The sequence below is a fragment of the Saccopteryx bilineata genome, chromosome 5, assembly GCF_036850765.1.
Source record: "Saccopteryx bilineata isolate mSacBil1 chromosome 5, mSacBil1_pri_phased_curated, whole genome shotgun sequence".
NCBI lineage: Eukaryota > Metazoa > Chordata > Mammalia > Chiroptera > Emballonuridae > Saccopteryx > Saccopteryx bilineata.
Genome location: NC_089494.1, coordinates 40,176,010 through 40,194,021, shown reverse-complemented (window position 1 = coordinate 40,194,021; position 18,012 = coordinate 40,176,010). Strand labels below are relative to the sequence as shown.

General features: G+C 36.9%; 1 protein-coding gene across 1 annotated transcript in view; it reads right to left on the bottom strand.

The window, feature by feature from the left end:
• The window catches only part of LOC136338635 (dynein axonemal heavy chain 7), a 290,684-nt gene that overhangs the window by 225,335 nt on the left and 47,337 nt on the right, over window positions 1–18,012 (bottom strand). The window contains exons 9-10 of the mRNA XM_066281198.1: window positions 13,134–13,259; window positions 8,884–9,003 (exon numbers count right to left, since the gene is read on the bottom strand). Of these exons, the coding sequence (XP_066137295.1) occupies window positions 8,884–9,003; window positions 13,134–13,259 (246 nt within the window). The remainder of the gene's footprint in view (window positions 1–8,883; window positions 9,004–13,133; window positions 13,260–18,012) is intronic.

Sequence of the window (18,012 nt, the reverse complement as noted above, 5' to 3'; positions counted from 1 at the left end):
GTTAATTTAATACTGATAGTGAATAAAAGTCTAAACTTCTTTCAAGTAACACCAGATGAAGACTTCAATTCTGACATATGAAAGAGGAAAAAAAGATTCCATCTTAAACTATCAAGATACACTTCTAAATAACTTTCAGAAATCATGAAGTTAAGTTGGAGTTTCATGTCTTATCTTACACTTAATCTAGTTTTAATGTCTTATTTATAATAACTGTATGACCCACAATAAAGATATGATAGTTTTCCTGTATTGTTTCAGAACACATTGTCTGGCACCAGTATCAATAATTAGAATATGTGGCTATTTCATTTTGAAGTGCCAATCCAATGTTATCATTTGATAAGTCTTACCTCTAATTAGATTGTAAACTCCTTTATTTATTTATTTATTTTTTAAATAAATTTTTATTAATGGTAATGGGATGACATTAATAAATCAGGGTACATATATTCAAAGAAAACATGTCTAGGTTATTTTGTCATTAAATTATGTTGCGTACCCCTCGCCCAAAGTCAGATTGTCCTCCGCCACTCTCTATCTAGTTCTCTGTGCCCCTACCCCTCCCCCTAACTCTCTCCCTCCCTCCCTCCCATGTCCTCCCTCACCCCACCCCTGGTAACCACCACACTCTTGTCCATGTCTCTTAGTCTTGTTTTTATGTTCCACCAATGTATGGAATCATGTAGTTCTTGTTTTTTTCTGATTTACTTATTTCACTCCTTATAATGTTATCAAGATCCCACCATTTTGCTGTAAATGATCTGATGTCATCATTTCTTATGGCTGAGTAGTATTCCATAGTGTATATGTGCCACATCTTCTTTATCCAGTCTTCTATTGAAGGGCTTTTTGGTTGTTTCCATGTCTTGGCCACTGTGAACAGTGCTGCAATGAACATGGGGCTACATGTGTCTTCACGTATCAATGTTTCTGAGGTTTTGGGGTATACACCCAGTAGAGGGATTGCTGGGTCATAAGGTAGTTCTATTTGCAGTTTTTTGAGGAACCACCATACTTTCCTCCATAATGGTTGTACTACTTTACAGTCCCACCAACAGTGAATGAGGGTTCCTTTTTCTCCACAGCCTCTCCAACATTTGCTATTACCCGTCTTGTTGATAATAGCTAATCTAACAGGAGTGAGGTGGTATCTCATTGTAGTTTTGATTTGCATTTCTCTAATAACTAATGAAGCTAAGCATCTTTTCATATATCTGTTGGCCATTTGTATCTCTTCCTGGGAGAAGTGTCTGTTCATGTCCTCTTCCCATTTTTTTATTGGATTGTTTGTTTGTTTGTTGTTGAGTTTTATGAGTTCTTTGTAAATTTTGGATATTAGGCCCTTATCTGAGCTGTTGTTTGAAAATATCATTTCCCATTTAGTTGGCTGTCTGTTTATTTTCATATCAGTTTCTCTTGCTGAGCAAAAACTTTTAATTCTGATGTAGTCCCATTCATTTATCTTTGCCTTCACTTCTCTTGCCATTGGAGTCAAGTTCATAAAATGTTCTTTAAAACCCAGGTCCATGATTTTAGTACCTATGTCTTCTTCTATGTACTTTATTGTTTCAGGTCTTATATTTAGGTCTTTGATCCATTTTGAATTAATTTTAGTACACGGGGACAGGCTGTAGTCGAGTTTCATTCTTTTGCATGTGGCTTTCCAGTTTTCCCAACACCATTTGTTGAAGAGGCTTTCTTTTCTCCATTGTGTGTTGTTGGCCCCTTTATCAAAGATTATTTGACCATATATATGTGGTTTTATTTCTGGGCTTTCTATTCTGTTCCATTGGTCTGAGTGTCTATTTTTCTGCCAATACCATGCTGTTTTGATTATCGTGGCCATATAATATAGTTTAAAGTCAGGTATTGTAATGCCCCCAGCTTCATTCTTTTTCCTTAGGATTGTTTTGGCTATTCGGGGTTTTTTATAGTTCCATATAAATCTGATGATTTTTTGTTCCATTTCTTTAAAAAATCTCATAGGGATTTTGATGGGAATTGCATTAAATTTGTATATTGCTTTGGGTAATATGGCCATTTTGATTATATTTATTCTTCCTATCCAAGAACAAGGAATATTTTTCCATCTCATTGTATCTTTTTCGATTTCCCTTAACAATGCTTTGTAATTTTCATTATATAGGTCCTTTACATTCTGTGTTATGTTTATTCCTAGGTATTTTATTTTTTTTGTTGCAATCGTGGAGGGGATTATTTTTTTGAGTTCGTTTTCTAATATTTCATTGTTGGCATATAGAAAGGCTATGGACTTTTGTATGTTAATTTTGTATCCTGCGACCTTACTGTATTGGTTTATTGTTTCTAATAATCTTTTTGTGGAGTCCTTCGGGTTTTCGATGTATAGGATCATATCATCAGCAAAAAGTGATAGCTTTACTTCTTCTTTTCCGATATGGATGCCTTTTATTTCTTTGTCTTGTCTGATTGCTCTGGCCAGAACTTCTATCACCATGTTAAATAAGAGTGGAGAGAGTGGACAACCCTGTCTTGTTCCTGATTTAAGGTAAAGAGTCCTCAGTTTTATGCCGTTTAATAGGATGTTGGCTGATGGTTTATCATATATGGCCTTTATCATGTTGAGATATTTTCCTTCTATACCCATTTTGTTGAGAGTCTTAAACATAAAATTGTGTTGTATTTTATCAAAAGCCTTTTCTGCATCTATTGATAAGATCATGTGGTTTTTGTTCTTTGTTTTGTTGATATGGTGTATTACGTTAACCGTTTTGCGTATGTTGAACCATCCTTGAGATTCTGGGATGAATCCCACTTGATCATGATGTATTATTATTTTAATATGTTGTTGTATTCGGTTTGCCAGTATTTTGTTTAGTATTTTAGCATCTGTATTCATTAGAGATATTGGTCTGTAGTTTTCTTTCTTTGTGCCATCCTTGCCAGGTTTTGGTATGAGGGTTATGTTGGCCTCATAAAATGTGTTTGGAAGTATTGCTTCTTCTTCAATTTTTTGGAAGACTTTGAGTAGAATAGGAACCAAGTCTTCTTTGAATGTTTGATAGAATTCACTAGTATAACCGTCTGGGCCTGGACTTTTATTTTTTGGGAGGTTTTTAATAGTTTTTTCTATTTCCTCCCTGCTGATTGGTTTGTTTAGGCTTTCTGCTTCTTCATGACTCAGTCTAGGAAGGTTGTATTGTTCTAGGAATTTATCCATTTCTTCTAGATTGTTGTATTTGGTGGCATATAATTTTTCATAGTATTCTACAATAATTCTTTGTATATCTCTGATGTCTGTGGTGATCTCTCCTCTTTCATTTTGGATTTTATTTATTTGAGTCCTGTGTCTTTTTTCCTTGGTGAGTCTTGCCAAGGGTTTGTCAATTTTGTTGATCTTTTCAAAGAACCAGCTCCTTGTTTTATTGATTTTTTCTATAGTTTTTCTGTTCTCTATTTCATTTATTTCTGCTCTGATTTTATTATCTCCTTTCTTCGGCTGGTTTTGGGTTGTCTTTGTTCTTCTTTTTCTAGTTCCTTAAGGTGTGAAGTTAAGTGGTTTACTTCGGCTCTCTCTTGTTTGTTCATATATGCCTGAAGTGATATGAACTTTCCTCTTATTACTGCTTTTGCTGCATCCCAGAGATTCTCATATGTCGTATTTTCATTTTCATTTGTCTGTATATATCTTTTGATCTCGGCGCTTATTTCTTCTTTGACCTATTCCTTTTTAGAAGTATGTTGTTTAGTTTCCACATTTTTGTGGGTTTTTCCCCCTCTTTTTTGCAGTTGAATTCTAGTTTCAAGGCTTTATGATCAGAAAATATGCTTGGTACAATTTCAATTTTTCTAAATTTGCTGAAATTGTCTTTGTGGCCCAACATATGGTCAATTCTTGAGAATGTTCCATGTACACTAGAGAAAAATGTATACTCTGTCGCTTTGGGATGAAGTGTCCTGTAGATGTCTATCATATCCAGGTGTTCTAGTATTTCGTTTAAGGCCACTATATCTTTATTGATTCTCTGTTTGGATGACAGATCTAGAGCCGTCAGCGGTGTATTGAGGTCTCCAAGTATGATTGTATTTTTGTTAGTTTTTGTTTTAAGGTCAATAAGTAGCTGTCTTATATATTTTGGTGCTCCTTGGTTTGGTGCATATATATTAAGGATTGTTATGTCTTCTTGATTCAACTTCCCCTTAATCATTATGAAATGACCATTTTTGTCTGAGTACTTTTTCTGTCTTGTAGTCAGCATTATTAGATATGAGTATTGCTACACCTGCTTTTTTTTGGGTGTTGTTTGCTTGGAGTATTGTTTTCCAGCCTTTCACTTTGAATTTGTTTTTATCCTTGTTGCTTAGATGTGTTTCTTGTAGGCAGCATATAGTTGGATTTTCTTTTTTAATCCATTCTGCTACTCTGTGTCTTTTTATTGGTAAGTTTAATCCATTTATATTTAGTGTAATTATTGACACTTGTGGGTTCCCTACTACCATTTTATAAATTGCTTTCTGTTAGTTTTGTATCTAGTTTGATTATTCTCTTTTGTTTTTCTATCATTTGTTTTTGTTTGTTTGTGTTCCATACTTCTTTCCTCTGTTGCTACCTTTTTTAAGTCAAGTGTTTTTGTGGTGGTTTTTTTAAGGGTGGTTACCATTAAGTAATGAAAAGGGTACCTACCATATTCATTGTAGTACCCTATCTTATAAGTATTTCTGCACTTCATCGTCCTTTGCTACTGTTAATCTCCATCCTCTCCCCCATTTTTTTTCTTTGTTGTCACAGTTTAAGTTTGGTTTTATTGTGTTCTTGGTGGAGCTGTTACTTGTGGTGTTGTTTTCTTTTGTTCTTTGAATCTGGTTGGAAAACCCCCTTTAGTATTTCCTGGAGTGGGGGCTTTCTGCTGATAAATTCTCTCATCTTTTCTGTATTTGTGAATGTTTTTATATCTCCTTCATACTTGAAGGATAGCTTTGATGGGTATAGTATTCTTGGCTGAAAGTTCCTCTCTTTCAGGGCTTTAAATATTGGGGTCCACTCTCTTCTAGCTTGTAGAGTTTCTGCTGAGAAATCTGATGATAATATAATAGGCCTTCCTTTATATGTTGTACTCTTCTTTTCCCTGGCTGCCTTGAGAATTTTTTCTTTGTCATTGGTTTGTGTCATCTTTATTATGATGTGCCTTGGCGTGGGTTTGTTGGGGTTAAGAAAACTTGGTGTTCTGTTTGCTTCTTGAATTTGAGGCTTTAGTTCCTTCCACAGGTTTGGGAAGTTCTCGTCTATTATTTGTTTGAGTATATTCTCCATTCCATTTTCTTTCTCTTCTCCCTCTGATATACCTATTATTCTTATGTTATTCTTTCTGATGGAGTCAGACAATTCCTGTAGGGCTTTCTCGTTTTTTATTATTTTTGAGTCTCTTTCTTCTTCTCTCTGTTGTGCCTCAAGTTGTTTGTCTTCTATTTCACTAATCCTATCTTCTATCTGGGCTGTTCTGTTAGCTAAGCTTGTTACCTCGTTTTTCAGCTCGTGAATTGAGTTTTTCATTTCTGTTTGATTTGTTTTAATAGTTTCAATTTCCTTGGTAATATATTCTTTGTGTTCATTGAGTTGTTTTCTGATCTCCCTATATTGCCTTTCTGTGTTTTCTTGTATATCTCTGAGTATTTTTAAGATTTCTATTTTAAATTCTCTGTCATTTAGCTCCAAGGCTTCCAATATATTAAGTCTTTTCTCCATAGATTTTTTTCCACATCTATTTGTGTTACCTCTCTTTCTTTTGTATCCATAATATTCGATTTCCTCTTTCTTATTGGCATCTGAGGGTGGTCTTGTTGATAGCACTAATTAGAATTAATAAAGAGTAAAAAGTAAAAAAAAAGGTAAAACACCCCACAAAAAAAAAAAACAGTAATAATTTATTATTTCCCCCTTTTTTCTTTCTTCTCTTTCCCTCCTCTCCCCTCCTCAGGGAAATATCGTGCCTATAATGGAGGGCCTGATTTGGGTTGAAGAGTTCAAGGGGCAAAAAAAGGGAGTAGGGACTTCTAAATGCAAAAAAAAAAAAAAAAAAAAGAAGAAAATTTTAGACAAGCATAAGATGATTTGCTTGTAAGTGATGGTCAACTAAGAGATATAATGAGAGGGATAAGAAGGAACCAGAAAAAAAGGACCAAAAAAGAATAATAAAGAAGAAAAAAATAAAAATAATACGTAAAAATCTGTTGTATTAAGTGGAGCGAAGACTAAATACAATGGAGACCTTGGGTTGGGAGGACCCAAAATGCCACAAAAATAAACAAACAAGAAAAAAACAAAAACAAAAGAAAAAAAAGAAAAATAAAGCCAAAAAAAGCCTTGAGTCCCAAATTAACTAATTTGTTCGTGATTGAGGATTAAATGGGAGGAAAGTAAAACGAGAAAAGAAAAAAGAATAGAAAGGAAAAAATACGAAAAAGAGAAAAACGAAGGAAGAAATAAAAAAGGAAGAGAAAAAAACAAAATAAAGCAAAACAAAAAAAAAACCAAAAGAGGAGAGAGTGAGAGTTAAGTGTTTTGGAGTATAACCTTAAAGGAGGGTGAGGATGAAGAAGAGAAATAAAATGTAACACTCATGGGTAGTGTAGTTCAAGAAAAGGGAAGCATAAGATGGGCAGAGAATAGAAGGACCAAGGTGGAGGAAATAAAGGCAATAACATAGAAGAAACAAACAACAACAAAAAAAAAATTAGTGGAACAAGTTGTAAAGTCTGTGGATTTTTCTTGATTTTGAGAGGTTAATTAACTTCTTCCTTTTTCTTTTCTCTCCCTCTTCCTGGTCAGTGACTCTGTACCCCAGGCTCTGCCCCTGTGTCACACTTAGGTAGGGATTTGCAGTTGATGGGATTCTATGGCAATGTCATATAATTGGCTTTAGTCTTGCTGGTAGTCAAGGCTTGTTGGCGTTTGCAGGGTCCAACGATGAGAGAGTTTGCTTTCCTGGAGTCTCTCTCCTAGTCCCCCCTTCCTGAATTAGCAGCCTGGTGATCCAGCTATAAGGCTGCAACTGCTTCTGCCTGGGGAGTAAGAGGCTCAAAGAGCTGGGAAATCCCCACTCTATCCCCACTCAGTGCAAGGCTTTGGGAAAGGCTCTGAGAGTCAGGGCCTCCAGTGTAATCAGGCGCGGGTGGGAGTCAATTGTTGTCAAGGTGACTGTTCAGCTCCTAGCATTCAGTTGCACCTCTCAACCCAGGCTTTCCACACTTTGTAGCCTGTTTTGGCTGGGAAGAAGAGGCACTAGTCTCTGCTTGCGACTAGTGTAGTATAGATCTTATTATCTGCCAAGTCCTTCTTGTTAGCGTTTATCCCTGAATATGGAGGCTCTATCAATCAGAAGTTGCCCCTGCCCCTTTAGCGAGAGGCACTAAAAAATATCATGCCTCTTGTCTTGGGTCGCTGAACTGAGAGAAATCTTATCAATTAGAACCGAGGGTGCACAGATTTCATGGGTTAAGCTAATTTCAGTGATTGGGTCGTAGCTGTGCTCCCGAAGGTATTTTAGGCTGCCTGCTCGCGCCCCTCCCCCAACACTTGATTGTTAGCTTGAATGGCTGGGTGAGGTGCCCCGCCCACGGAGAGAATCTCCCAAGTAGGGAAGACCACCCTGGTGCCTCTCCCGCTCGCCCTGCCGCTGGCGGCTGGATTGCACCAGGCGCAGGATAATGGGGCACCCTGGGTGTGCGGGCCAGTAGGGCGCTCTGGGCGCGTGGAATGCCCAGGGCACGCGCGCGAATGGGGTGCTCCGGGCACCGGTGGCTGGGGACTCTCACTCGCAGTGCACGGGCCGCTGGGAACGTTAGCGGTGCTCGCTCTGCAACTGGACGGGGCGCGCGCCGGCGGCTGCTCGCTGCTCCCGAGTGTGGGCGGTGCTCGCTCTGCAACTGTACTGGGTGCGCACCAGCAGCTGCTCGCCGCTCTGGAGTGTGAGCGGTGCTCGCTCTGCAACCGGACCGGGCGCGCGCCTGCGGCTGCTCACGGCTCCCGAGTGTGGGCGGTGCTCGCTCTGCAACCGGACCGGGCGCGCGCCTGTGGCTGCTCACGGCTCCCGAGTGTGGGCGGTGCTCGCTCTGCAACCGGACTGGCACGCCGGTGGCTGCTCGCCGCTCCGGAGTGTGGGCGGTGCTCGCTCTGCAATCTGCAACCGGACCGGGCGCGTGCCCGTGGCTGCTCGCGGCTCCCGAGTGTGGGCTGACTCACCACAGGCGCACTCCCTCGCGGCTTGAATGAACGTCCCTGCGGTAGCTTCCTCCACACCCTCCTCTCAGATTCAAGTGATAACAGTCCTTTCGCTTTCAGTTTGTGTGGAACTCCGGAATGCTCCGAGGATAAATTTTTCTGTTTCTAGTTGATAAATTTGTTGTGATTTAGGGGAGATCTGTCGGACGCGCTGCTCACGGCGCCATTTCCATGACGTCACTCATAAACTCCTTTAAAGAATAAATTTCTCCCACCTAATGGTCCTTTAAACACTTCTGCATCTTTCATACAAAAACAAAAATGAAAAAGGTACGGCAACTTGCATGTATTAACAGTGGATGTCAAATAAATATCTGGCAAGTAACTAGTTAAGGATCATACTCCCATAGTATCCAACCCTACTCTCAGAGCTGAGGTAGAAACCAGACATTAAGAAAAAAGTAGCCATTAATCATAATTTTAGTCTCTGTACAATCTATGCTATGTAGAACATTTGGGTAGACATTACAGACCAAACCAGTTAACGACACCATATTTAGCTCTTAAACAGAAATGATTACAAACTTGTTAAAATGGAATTTTTTCAAAGCAGTTAAAATGCAGTACCCCACCAATCACATTTTAAAATTTATGTTTTTCTATATGAAATGTCAAAACTTTACGTTTTAAGTAGAGTCTCTTTGGCAGTTTCCAGGTGTCTCATGATAATGGTCTGAAAATTTGACAGCTCTAATGCCTCCTGGCGATCGTGAAATTCTTCTGTATCAACTAAACGTAATTTTCTAAAAGATATAAATGAATAGGAAGTTGTATTTAATATTGTGCTATTTGATCCCTTCTCAGAAAACACGGTCTTCTTAGGTTTTATCACTAAAATTTGTGTTTCATAAAAATTAAATATTTAAGTACAATGAGATATTATAATTTTAAAAGTAATTAATATATTTTTGTATCTGTCTTTCCAATTTTCCCAACACTACTTATTGAAGAGACTTTCTTTCCTCCATTGTATATTTTTGGCTCTTTGTTGAAATTTATTTGCCCATATACATGTGGATTTATTTCTGAGCTCTCAATTCTGTCAATTGGTTTGTGTGTCTGCTTTTCAGCCAATCCCATGCTGTTTTGATTACTGTCACTCTGTAGTATAATTGGAAGTCAGTTAGTGTGATATATCCAGCTTCATTCATTTTCCTCAGGATTACTTTGGCTATGCAGGGTTTTCTGTGATTCAATTTGTTGCCATACACAAAATTAACTCAAATGGATCAAAGTCCTAAATATAAGACCTGAAACAACAAATTACATAGAATAGAACATAGGTCCTAAACTTATGGACTTCATCTTGGAGAAGATTTTATGAATTTGACCCCAAAAGCAAAGAAAGTAAAGGCAAAAATAAACAAAAATGGGACTATAGCAAACTAAAAAGCTTCTGCACAGCAAAAGCAAAGAAAGTAAAGGCAAAAATAAACAAAAATGGGACTATAGCAAACTAAAAAGCTTCTGCACAGCAAAAGAAATCACCTACAAAACAAAAAGGCAACCAACTGAATGGGTAAAGATACTTGCAAACAACAGCTCTGACAAGGGGGTCAATATCCAAAATACATATTAAAAAAAATCCAATTAAAAAATGGGCAGAGGACCTGAACAGACCCTTCTCCCAATAAGACATAAAAATGCCCAACAAATATGTGAAAAGATGCTCAACCTTGCTAGCTATTAAGAAAATGCAAATCAAAACTACAATGAGATACCACCTCCACACCTACTCGATTGGCTATTATTAACAAGACAGGTAATAACAAGTGCTGGAGAGGCTGTGGAGAAAAAGAAACCTTCATTCACTGCTGCTAGAAATGTAAACTGTGACAGCCACTCTAAAAAACAGTATGGTGGTTTCTCAAAAATTAAGAATAGAGGCTGGCCTGCAATGGCACAGTGGATAAAGCATTGACCTGGAATGCTGAGGTTGCCAGTTCAAAACCCTGGGCTTGCCTGGTCAAGGCACATATGGGAGGTAAAGCTTCCTGCTCCTCCTCCCTTCTCTCTCTCTCTCCTATCTAAAATGAATAAATAAAATCTTAAAAAAGTTAAGAATAGAATTATCATATGACCCAGAAACCCCCATTTTGGATATCTACCAGAAAAACTTGGAAAAAAAAGATATATACACCCCTAATTACGTTGCAGCATGCAGTGGCCAAGACTGGAAACAACTGGAGTGTCCTTTGATAGACACTGGATAAAGAAGATGCAGTACATATACACAATGAATGAGAAAAGACAAAATACCACCATTTGTGGCAACATGGATGGATCTTGAGAATATCATGCTAAGTGAAATACATCAGCCAGAAAGAGTCAAGAACCAGATGATTTCACTCATATGTGGAATATAAAACTGAAAACAACAAATGAGTAAACAAGAAAAACAAACAAATAAAAAGTCATAGACACAGACAACAGTATGGTGGTTACCAGAGGGAAGGAGGGCAGGAAAGATAGGTAAGGGGGTCAAATATATATATTATATATATATGATGACCAAATAAGATTTGACTTTGGGCAGTGGGTGCACAGTACCATATGCAAATGCTATATCACAGAATTGTACACTTGACACCTATATAATTTTATTAACCAGTGTCACCCCGATACATTTAATTTTAAAAATAAGGGGGGTTAGGATGGGAGGTGCAGGGTATAAGGCAGATAAATGGTGATGGACAGAGACTTGATTTGGGGTGGTGAGCACACTATACAGTGTACAGAGATTTTGTAGAATTGTACACCTGAAACCTGTATACTTTTGTATCTAGTCATCACAATAAATTCAATAAAAAATAATATAACTAAATTTAACATGAACTCAGTATGGTATTATAACACTACAGTGTGAAGTAGAAGAAGGTTGCAATAACTGGGATTTAATAGACAGTTTAGTCTTGTTTTCGCTTCCAAACTGGAATAGTTAAAATAGGAAAGGAGGTAGGGCTCAAAGTTTCCAGCGGCCACTGTTTCTAAAACAAAACAAAAATTCCACACTAAAACAAAAATTTCACCCACTCTGAAAAGAAAGCAGCCCTGGATACTAGGGAACCATATGGGGGGAGATTTCTCATCCCTAATTAATACACAGGGCATCAAAATCTTCTAAACCTATCTGGGTTTTTTTTTGTTTATTTGTATTTTTCTGAAGTGAGAAGTGGAGAGGCAGAGAGACAGACTCCCACATGCGCCTGACCGGGATCCACCTGGCATGCCCACTAGGGGGCGATGCTCTGCTCAGCTAGGGTGTTGCTCCATTGCAACTGGAGCCATTCTAGCACCTGCGGTGGAGGCCCTGGAGCCATCCTCAGCGCCTGGGTCAAATTTGCTCTAATGGAGCCTTGACTGCAGGAGGGGAAGAGAGAGATAGAAAGGAAGGTGAGAGGAAAGGGTGGAGAAGCAGATGGGCACTTCTCCTGTGTGCCCTGGCCAGGAATTGAACCTGGGACTTCCACACACTGGACCGACACTCTAACACTGAACCAACTGGCCAGGGCTAAACCTATCTGATTTTGATATTTTTAGACAAGATAATGTTTACGCCAGTCGACAGCTTTCAATACAGCATCTTTTCTGACTATGATGCTGTAGATCTTTGTAATATAGTTTACTCATTTATTACCTACTAGTAACATTGCATTATTAATCTCAACTTAACTACAGATTCTTTCCCTATTTCCATGTGATTAAGTGATTTCTACATTATCAAAAAGACAGTAAACATGATTTAAAATATCTCATTTAATTTTTACTTATTATCAATGTAAAATATTGGTCAATAAAGAAAACACATCTCAAGTCTATATAGTTGTATGCTTTTCACAAGATAAAATTAATTTTTTACTTTATAATGCATTCAGTAAGTGGCATAATACATTAGGCACAGAGTAGGTACACCATTGCTAGAGCACCTTTGGTAATGTTATTCTGCACAACTGGGCAATGTAATGTTTGAAATAAAATGTTTTGAAAACTTAGCATGATAGCACATTCTAACAGGCAAAATCTAGCCCTTTATGAACAATACTAAGCAATGGAGCCCCATCCCCTAGCCCAGGTGTTCTGTGAATGGATATAAAAATAAATAAATGTGGCGCATGTGAGAAAAGGTTCACAGATCACCTTGGAGGTCAGGATATCATCTCCTCTAACATAAAACAGACCCCTCCAGGTTTTAAGGGGCCTGTTTGAAGGCCTTGTCTAAGAAAAATAATGCATACATGTATTACTTTTGTGTAGTCTATAAAAACTTATTTTCATGGGTGCATATTGCTAGAATGCATCCCGCTCACCCCTGCAATGCCCCGGAAGTGGCAGTTCGAGGAAGGGGATATGATGAAGCTGGAGCTTCAAAAATGTGAGGCAAACCATCCTCAGCTCAGAGCCAAGCTCTTCAGCTCCACAGTGGCCACCAGAGCACATCCGCTATGCACAGTCCCCACCAGGACAATGCCTGGGAAATGATGCATGACCCCAGGCAACCAGGAACTTCACCTCATGCCACTCACGTGGGCAATACTTTCTAGGTTTCTGAACCACACAGATGATTGTAGCAGCTAATATTCTGTGGGATTTCAAACAAGGCTTGATAATTCAGCCCCCTGACTATAATTACTCCTTAAAGTATGTGTGGTATCAGGTACAGAGTGGGGAGGAAAGAATTGGATAGAGATCAAGACAATGTTTACTTTTATTCTCTATATTTCTATATTGCTCATTTAAAACCATGATTAAATATTTACATTAAATTCGTAATATTTTTAAAATTTGCAGTTAATGTAAACAAGAAACAGTTAAGATACAATAAAATAATTTTCATCTCTTAAAAGAAAAACCCAGTAAAGGCAGAAATACTCACTTAAAAGAACTGTGCCACAAATCTAGCACAGCCAACATTGTAGGGTTTATTGCGTTCAAGTGATTCCTAATATAACTTCTTGCAGCTAAGAAAGATTTTCTCCAAGGTTTTGGGAGAATTTGCATTCTGAAAACAAGGATAAAATACTCTGTTATCTTATTTAAAAACCAAAAGAAAATATTTTTATAGTCAATGTATTTTCTTAGTATACTGGTTTAATTTTAATTAAAATATGATGTATCCTTCATGGTAATAACAAGTTATGATTTTCTAGTTGCATATAATTTCAGGATAATAATGCATATGGAATTCGATTTGAATTTTTATCACATAAGGTAACTGATTTTTTTCTCTAAATAATTGATCCTATTGAGTCTAAAATAAATTATAATGATCAAACAAGAAACATATTGTATTATATAAATATACACGTTTTGAAAGATTTTCTTAAACACTATACAAAATGTTTAATATTTCCTTTATTTTATATAAATATTTCCTTTATTAAACACATTTTAGGGATATAGTCCATCCTACCAATAGAATTCCCCTTGAAGTTCACCTCTGTTAATGGGTAAAGATGACTTATAAAATCACAGGCACTAAAATCCTTTTTTTTTTTTTTAATAAATTTTTATTAATGGTAATGGGATGACATTAATAAATCAGGCTACATATATTCAAAGAAAACATGTCTAGGTTATTTTGTCATTAAATTATGTTGCAAACCCCTTGCCCAAAGTCAGATTGTCCTCCGTCACCCTCTATCTAGTTCTATGTACCCCTCCCCCTCCCCCTAACTCTCTCCCTCCCTCCCTCCCATGTCCTCCCTCCCCTCACCCCTGGTAACCACCACACTCTTGTCCATGTCTCTTAGTCTTGTTTTTATGTTCCACCAATGTATGGAATCATGTAGTTCTTGTTTTTTTCTGATTTACTTATTTCACTCCATATAATGTTATCAAGATCCCACCATTTTGCTGTAAATGATCTGATGTCATCATTTCTTATGGCTGAGTAGTATTCCATAGTGTATATGTGCCACATCTTCTTTATCCAGTCTTCTATTGAAGGGCTTTTTGGTTGTTTCCATGTCTTGGCCACTGTGAACAGTGCTGCAATGAACATGGGGCTACATGTGTCTTTACGTATCAATGTTTCTGAGTTTTTGGGGTATATACCCAGTAGAGGGATTGCTGGGTCATAAGGTAGTTCTATTTGCAGTTTTTTGAGGAACCACCATACTTTCCTCCATAATTGTTGTACTACTTTACAGTCCGACCAACACTGAATGAGAGTTCCCTTTTCTCCACAGCCTCTCCAACATTTGCTATTACCCGTCTTGTTGATAATAGCTAATCTAACAGGGGTGAGGTGGTATCTCATTGTAGTTTTGATTTGCATTTCTCTAATAACTAATGAAGTTGAGCATCTTTTCATATATCTGTTGGCCATTTGTATCTCTTCCTGGGAGAAGTGTCTGTTCATGTCCTCTTCCCATTTTTTATTGGATTGTTTGTTTGTTTGTTGTTGAGTTTTATGAGTTCTTTGTAAATTTTGGATATTAGGCCCTTATCTGAGCTGTTGTTTGAAAATATCATTTCCCATTTAGTTGGCTGTCTGTTTATTTTGATATCAGTTTCTCTTGCTGAGCAAAAACTTTTTATTCTGATGTAGTCCCATTCATTTATCTTTGCCTTCACTTCTCTTGCCATTGGAGTCAAGTTCATAAAATGTTCTTTAAAACCCAGGTCCATGATTTTAGTACCTATGTCTTCTTCTATGTACTTTATTGTTTCAGGTCTTATATTTAGGTCTTTGATCCATTTTGAATTAATTTTAGTACACGGGACAGGCTGTAGTCGAGTTTCATTCTTTTGCATGTGGCTTTCCAGTTTTCCCAACACCATTTGTTGAAGAGGCTTTCTTTTCTCCATTGTGTGTTGTTGGCCCCTTTATCAAAGATTATTTGACCATATATATGTGGTTTTATTTCTGGGCTTTCTATTCTGTTCCATTGGTCTGAGTGTCTATTTTTCTGCCAATACCATGCTGTTTTGATTATCGTGGTCCTATAATATAGTTTAAAGTCAGGTATTGTAATGCCCCCAGCTTCATTCTTTTTCCTTAGGATTGTTTTGGCTATTCGGGGTTTTTTATAGTTCCATATAAATCTGATGATTTTTTGTTCCATTTCTTTAAAAAATCTCATAGGAATTTTGATGGGAATTGCATTAAATTTATATACTGCTTTGGGTAATATGGCCATTTTAATTATATTTATTCTTCCTATCCAAGAACAAGGAATATTTTTCAATCTCATTGTGTCTTTTTCTATTTCTCTTAATAATGCCTTGTAGTTTTCGTTATATAGGTCCTTTACATTCTTTGTTATGTTTATTCCTAGGTATTTTATTTTTTTTGTTGCAATCGTGAAGGGGATTGGTTTTTTGAGTTCGTTTTCTAATATTTCATTGTTGGCATATAGAAAGGCTATGGACTTTTGTATGTTAATTTCGTATCCTGTGACCCTACTGTATTGGTTTATTGTTTCTAATAATCTTTTTGTGGAGTCCTTCGGGTTTTCGATGTATAGGCTCATATCATCAGCAAAAAGTGATACCTTTACTTCTTCTTTTCCGATATGAATGCCTTTTATTTCTTTGTCTTGTCTGATTGCTCTGGCCAGAACTTCTATCACCATGTTAAATAAGAGTGGAGAGAGTGGACAACCCTGTCTTGTTCCTGATTTAAGGTAGAAAGTCCTCAGTTTTATGCCGTTTAATAGGATGTTGGCTGATGGTTTATCATATATGGCCTTTATCATGTTGAGATATTTTCCTTCTATACCCATTTTGTTGAGAGTCTTAAACATAAAATTGTGTTGTATTTTATCAAAAGCCTTTTCTGCATCTATTGATAAGATCATGTGGTTTTTGTTCTTTGTTTTGTTGATATGGTGTATTACGTTAACTGTTTTGCATATGTTGAACCATCTTTGAGATTCTGGGATGAATCCCACTTGATCATGATGTATTATTATTTTAATATGTTGTTGTATTCGGTTTGCCAGTATTTTGTTTAGTATTTTAGTATCTGTATTCATTAGAGATATTGGTCTGTAGTTTTCCTTCTTTGTGCCATCCTTGCCAGGTTTTGGTATGAGGGTTATGTTGGCCTCATAAAATGTGTTTGGAAGTATTGCTTCTTCTTCAATTTTTTGGAAGACTTTGAGTAGAATAGGAACCAAGTCTTCTTTGAATGTTTGATAGAATTCACTAGTATAACCGTCTGGGCCTGGACTTTTATTTTTGGGGATGTTTTTAATAGTTTTTTTTATTTCCTCCCTGCTGTTTGGTCTGTTTAGGCTTTCTGCTTCTTCATGACTCAGTCTAGGAAGGTTGTATTGTTCTAGGAATTTATCCATTTCTTCTAGATTGTTGTATTTGGTGGCATATAATTTTTCATAGTATTCTACAATAATTCTTTGTATATCTCTGATGTCTGTGGTGATCTCTCCTCTTTCATTTTGGATTTTATTTATTTGAGTCCTGTGCCTTTTTTCCTTGGTGAGTCTTGCCAAGGGTTTGTCAATTTTGTTGATCTTTTCAAAGAACCAGCTCCTTGTTTTATTGATTTTTTCTATAGTTTTTCTGTTCTCTATTTCATTTATTTCTGCTCTGATTTTTATTATCTCCTTTCTTTGGCTGGTTTTGGGTTGTCTTTGTTCTTTTTTTTCTAGTTCCTTAAGGTGTGAAGTTAAGTGGTTTACTTCGGCTCTCTCTTGTTTGTTCATATACGCCTGAAGTTATATGAACTTTCCTCTTATTACTGCTTTTGCTGCATCCCAGAGATTCTCATATGTGTATTTTCATTTTCATTTGTCTGTATATATCTTTTGATTTCTGCGCTTATTTCTTCTTTGACCTATTCATTTTTTAGAAGTATGTTGTTTAGTTTCCACATTTTTGTGGGTTTTTCCCCCTCTTTTTTGCAGTTGAATTCTAGTTTCAAGGCTTTATGACCAGAAAATATGCTTGGTACAATTTCAATTTTTCTAAATTTGCTGATACTGTCTTTGTGGCCCAACATATGGTCAATTCTTGACAATGATCCATGTACACTAGAGAAAAATGTATACTCTGTCGCTTTGGGATGAAGTGTCCTGTAGATGTCTATCATATCCAGGTGTTCTAGTATTTCGTTTAAGGCCACTATATCTTTATTGATTCTCTGTTTGGATGACCGATCTAGAGCCGTCAGCGGTGTATTGAGGTCTCCAAGTATGATTGTATTTTTGTTAGTTTTTGTTTTAAGGTCAATAAGTAGCTGTCTTATATATTTTGGTGCTCCTTGGTTTGGTGCATATATATTAAGGATTGTTATGTCTTCTTGATTCAACTTCCCCTTAATCATTATGAAATGACCATTTTTGTCTCTGAGTACTTTTTCTGTCTTGTAGTCAGCATTATTAGATATGAGTATTGCTACACCTGCTTTTTTTGGGTGTTGTTTGCTTGGAGTATTGTTTTCCAGCCTTTCACTTTGAATTTGTTTTTATCCTTGTTGCTTAGATGTGTTTCTTGTAGGCAGCATATAGTTGGATTTTCTTTTTTAATCCATTCTGCTACTCTGTGTCTTTTTATTGGTAAGTTTAATCCATTTACATTGACACTTGTGGATTCCCTACTGCCATTTTATAAATTGCTTTCTGTTAGTTTTGTATCTAGTTTGATTGTTCTCTTTTGTTTTATCATTTGTTTTTGTTTGTTTGTGTTCCATACTTCTTTCCTCTGTTGCTACCTTTTTTAAGTCAAGTGTTTTTGTGGTGGTTTTTTCAAGGGTGGTTACCATTAAGTAATGAAAAGGGTACCTACCA